At 49.7% G+C, this 4,756-nt stretch overlaps 2 protein-coding genes across 6 annotated transcripts in view; both read left to right on the top strand.

Annotated features, from left to right (window-relative positions):
- Wdr74 (WD repeat domain 74) overlaps positions 1-4,062 on the top strand; it is a 5,146-nt gene extending 1,084 nt beyond the window's left edge. For 2 of the 5 annotated variants that reach the window (XM_015478119.2, XM_048789028.1), the window contains 8 exons: positions 1,225-1,300; positions 1,420-1,566; positions 1,705-1,806; positions 2,698-2,798; positions 2,880-2,935; positions 3,252-3,397; positions 3,489-3,545; positions 3,841-4,062. In XM_015478119.2, coding sequence (XP_015333605.1) covers positions 1,225-1,300; positions 1,420-1,566; positions 1,705-1,806; positions 2,698-2,798; positions 2,880-2,935; positions 3,252-3,397; positions 3,489-3,545; positions 3,841-3,948 — 793 coding nt within the window. In that variant the 3' untranslated portion in view covers positions 3,949-4,062. The remainder of the gene's footprint in view (positions 1-1,224; positions 1,301-1,419; positions 1,567-1,704; positions 1,807-2,697; positions 2,799-2,879; positions 2,936-3,251; positions 3,398-3,488; positions 3,546-3,840) is intronic. The other 3 variants (XM_048789026.1, XM_048789027.1, XM_048789025.1) reach the window with 2 other exon arrangements.
- Positions 4,063-4,235: 173 nt separating this feature from the next.
- Tex54 (testis expressed 54) lies at positions 4,236-4,605 on the top strand. The gene is made up of 2 exons (XM_048789032.1): positions 4,236-4,314; positions 4,412-4,605. Exons 1-2 carry the CDS (start codon positions 4,236-4,238, stop codon positions 4,603-4,605), a joined length of 273 nt encoding a protein of 90 aa, XP_048644989.1.
- Positions 4,606-4,756: the final 151 nt, after the last annotated feature.

Below are 4,756 nucleotides of genomic sequence, written 5' to 3'. Positions count from 1 at the left end.
GTGGTCGGTATCAGGGATCAAACTCCAGGACACTCAACCACTGAGCCACATCCCCAGCCCTATTTTGTATTTTATTTAGAGACAGGGTCTCACTGAGCATCTTGCTTTTGCTGAGGCTGGCTTTGAATTGGTGATCCTCCTGCCTCAATCTCTTAAACTGCTGGGACTACAGGCGTGTACCACCATGACTGGCTTTAAATGTATTTTAAATGTATTAAGTGTTAGGTTGAGAGATTTGCAGTTTCATTTTGTAGATGGTGGGAATTATTGGGCTTTGAGTGGGAAATGCTGTGGAGCTAAGAGCCTGTAGGAATGTAGAGGACTGGAGAAAGCAATTAGGAGACTCTTGCCAGGGCTCAGGCAAATAATACAGAGCCTGAACCCAGGAAGAGAGGGTGGGCAGATATGAAGATGAATGTAGGCCGAGGCTGTGTGGATACTGGGAAGAGAATACCTTGGGTTTCTTGGGAGAGATATTTTGAGGGAGAGGCTGACATTAGAACCCAAAAAACAGGGAACTCAAGAATAGAACCTGGGGGCTGGGACTGTAGCTTAGTGATGGAGCACTTGCCTGGCATATGTGAGGCACTGGGTTCAATCCTTAGTACTGCATAAAAATAGAATAAAGGCATGCTATCCATCTACAACTACACACACACACACACACACACACACAAAGAATAGAACCTGGGGTAGCTCAATGGTTGACCACTGGATGAGTCTTGTTTCAGTCCTTTCTGAGATAATGATCCTGAACCTACCCCACTCCCACTCCAACTCCATTAGGAACCAACTCAAGAATCAGGAAGACCATAAAGGCCAGGTACCCCAACTTAGCTGAGGAATAGGAAAAGAACTCTGCTTTGAAGTATCACAAATTTGATTTCCAGGTCTGGATCTGATTTTCAGTCCTAGCTGAGTGGCAAATGTTTTAAGTTCTCAGAGCCTCCAGTTTCCTCATAAAACTGGTAACCTCCTGCCTGTTGACTAAATTGAGTTGACAGGTAAACTGGATGCTGTTAGGTCCTGCATAGACCCCAGGTATCTTGAGGTTGGGGGCTGGGGCTGTAGCTCAGTGGTGGAGTGCTTGCCTGGCATATGTGAAGCATATAAACTGGGCTGTTAGGATGGGGTCTAGTTAACAGGAATTTAGAGGTGTGTCAGCTGGGGCCTGGAGAACACATTTTTTTTTTTAAATCCCAACTGTATCTTCCCTGTTTGCAGCACCCTCATCACGTGTGTAGATTCTGGCATACTTAGAGTCTGGCGTGACAATGATAAGGAAGCATCCTCTGACCCAGTAAGGTTCCCTACTCTGATGGTTGTGGAGGGTGAAAGTTAGCATTAGGAGCCTAATGAGGGATTTGGGGGAGGAAAGATTAAGAACTCTGGAACTGACTCATCTCTCATTCTTTTCAGCTTCTGGAATTGAGGGTTGGTCCTGGGGTTTGTAGGATGCGCCAAGACCCAGCACGACCCCATATAGTTGCCACAGGTGGGAAGGAGAATGCTTTGAAGGTGTGGGACCTGCAGGGATCTGAGGAGCCTGTGTTCAGGGCCAAGAATGTGAGTGATGGGATAGGGAATCTGAAGCTACTTACTGATCAGAGACCAGATGGACTTTAGGGGATGATAAAGGAGGGCTAAAACTGGTAGCACTTCGAACCTACCTCCATCCTATCCCCTGTTCACCTTTAACACCAGGTGCGGAATGACTGGCTAGACCTTCGGGTTCCCATCTGGGACCAGGATATACAGTTCCTCCCTGGATCACAGAAGCTCATTACATGCACAGGGTACCACCAGGTGAGGCACCATTTCATCCCTGCCCATACCTGGGCTGAGGCAGCTTCTTAATAAAACAGCTACTATGGGCAAAATGGGCTGCTGTGGTGTGGCACAGCCACTTCTCAGTCCTTCCCTCCGGAGCTCTCAAGAGAGTGTACACCTCCCCATCCATCTGAGCCTTGGTGCTAGCCTGTGGCCTTCCTTTACTGCATTCTAGGATGAATGTGCTCAACCACAGCTCTATTTCTCCCATGTGAAAGAGAAGGGAGTGTCCCCTTCACAGTGGGTTCCACAGGGCACAAGTGTCAAGGATGGACATTGGGCTGGGTGTCAAAAAAGAGAATTCTGGTCCCAAAGCTTCTCTGATTTGCTTTGGGACACAGGCCTGCCCTCCCCTCTCCTGCCTTAGCTCCTCAGCTTTGCTTGAAAGGCTCTATTAGGGATCTTTATGGCTTGTCTCATTTGAAGCCCTGAAACCCAGGGAGCACTGGGTCACTATTTGAAACTTAGGAATGATCTTGATGACATACTTCTGCTTAATCTACTTACGGGGACTTCCTTGCTCCTCCCTCATTCATGCTAAATGTCTGCTTGAAATTCAGCTCCCTCTGATTATTGGACCAACTTGCTTTTCCATTCCTCCACTCCTAGATGGGAGAATGGAGGGACAGAATGCTCACATTCCCTGTTGTGGAGGACCTCTCCCCATTATCCCTATCCATTCATGCTCCTGAGCAGCTCTGCTCACCCCAGCAACACTCAGATTTGTGTTTCCAATGAGAACATTTCTCTGAGGGTGGGTCAGGAACAAGAAAGCAGTGCTCAGAAGAAAGGATGAGCATACAGAGATGCCAGGAGGCAGTATGCAGGGCAAGGATGCTTTTGTGATGCCTCAGTTTTCCTCTCTAGGTCCGAGTCTATGATCCAGCCTCTCCCCAGCGCCGGCCAGTTCTAGAGACCACGTATGGCGAGTACCCACTGACAGCCATGACTCTCACTCCTGGGGACAAGTGAGTGATTAGAGGGGTTGGAGTGGGGCTTGGGAAGGATTCAAGAGATTCCTATTGACCCCTTGCCTCTGGTCTTCTCAGCTCTGTTATTGTAGGGAACACTCATGGGCAACTGGCAGAAATTGACTTTCGACAAGGTGAGTGGACTAGGGGATTTGGGGGAAGGGAAAAAGTCAGGGTTCCCTCTAACAGGTAGTATAGGGATTCATTGCACCCTCATGGAGACATCAGATTGCCTGGATTCACATGGTGTTTCAACAAAAGCTGTATGACCTTGAACTAATTACTTAACTTCCTGTGCCCTAGTTTCCTCACCTGTAAAATAGAAATATTATTGGTAACTCTTGGTTATATTGAGGATTAAACGTTAAAATAGAAAGTGGTCTGAACAGTAAACACTGAATAAACGGTGGTTAGCTGGCGAGCTAGCACCAATGCCATTGCTTTCTTTAGGGCGCCTACTGGGCTGTCTGAAGGGACTGGCAGGCAGTGTCCGTGGGTTGCAGTGCCACCCTTCAAAGCCCCTACTAGCCTCTTGTGGCTTAGACAGAGTCCTGAGGATACACAGGATCCGGAATCCACGAGGCCTGGAGCATAAGGTGGGAGCTCAAACTTTCTGGCCCTCACCCCTTGATGCTTCTATGTATTTCAGCCTGCCCGGGCCCTACAAGGTCCCTCCTCTTTTTGCAGGTTTATCTGAAGTCTCGACTGAATTGCCTCCTCTTGTCTGGCAGGGATACCTGGGAGGTGAGCAGTCCGGTCTGGGAAAGTAGGAGCTAAGGGCATGGATGTGAGGATTTCCCTATGGAAAGGAAAAAGAAGGCAGCTGGAACACAGATCTAGGACTGCTATGCCACTCAATTTCTCTCTGTGGGGTGTTAACAGTTACAATTCTGACAGGGTTATCATAAAGGGTGATACACTGCAGAGCATGGTGACAGTGGTTTCTGGGAGATATAGGTGGTGTTGGTGCCCAGAGGAATTGATTCCCAGCTAGAGCTTCCCTGTTTTTTGACCCCTGAGCTTTCTTTCGACTCACCAGGATGAGCCCCAAGAGCCTCAAGAGATCAACAAGGTACCTTCAGAAGACACAGAGACAGATGAACTTTGGGCATCCTTGGAGGCAGCTGCTAAGAGGAAAACTACCTGATCAGAACCAGACCCAAGGAGCTCTCCAAACCAAACAGAGAAAAAAGAAGCAGCAGAAGTCCATTAGCCCCTGAAAACCCCGTGCCCATTTTGTAAATAAACAGCTCAACTCCCACCTTTTGTGATCTGAACCTTTTGTGATAGGAGAAGTTAGAGGGGTGGCTTGGGGTGGGGGCTTCCTGAGCTGAGGCAGTGGGATATCTGACGTCACAAAAGCGGCCCCGGAGCCAGGGAGGCTGGCGAGGGTAGCGCGAGTAGCACCTTGCCAGCACCTTGCCGCGCGGGGCCATGGGCTGCTGCCAAAACAAGGATTTTCAGACCTCGGATGATCAGGGAAAGGATGGCGGGTCGGATGAAGTTGGGGAAGGTGGGATTAGAGCTGGGGGTGCCCCTTAGGGCCCACTAAGGAGGTTGGATCGGGTAGGGTGGGGCTAAGCTTAGCCTCAGCCCCGTAGGCACGTCAGAAACCGATTTGGATTCCCCAGGCCGCCAGAATCCCAAGTCTAATGAAAGTCTTCTGATCACCGTGCTATGGAGGCGGCTATCTATGTTCAGTCGTCGTGGTTCCTCGCGGTCATCAAACAAGAGGCATTCAGACCAGATTCAAAGGCCGGGGTATCCAATAGAGGAGGACCAGGATGAGCCAGAGAAGGGGTGAACTCAAACCTGCTCTCCGTCCGCCCCAGCCTCCAGAGAATAAAATTTCTAATGTGGGCCTGCCCAAGCACTGGTGCCTCTACAACCGGCTCCGCGGGCCTTGGGCTCTTTAAGGCTCCTCCCCTGAGGCTGGCTCATTCCCCCCCCCCCCC

This window comes from Marmota marmota, unplaced genomic scaffold, assembly GCF_001458135.2.
Source record: "Marmota marmota marmota unplaced genomic scaffold, marMar, whole genome shotgun sequence".
NCBI lineage: Eukaryota > Metazoa > Chordata > Mammalia > Rodentia > Sciuridae > Marmota > Marmota marmota.
Note: the sequence above shows the minus strand (reverse complement) of the source record. Positions and strands in the feature narration are given on the sequence as shown.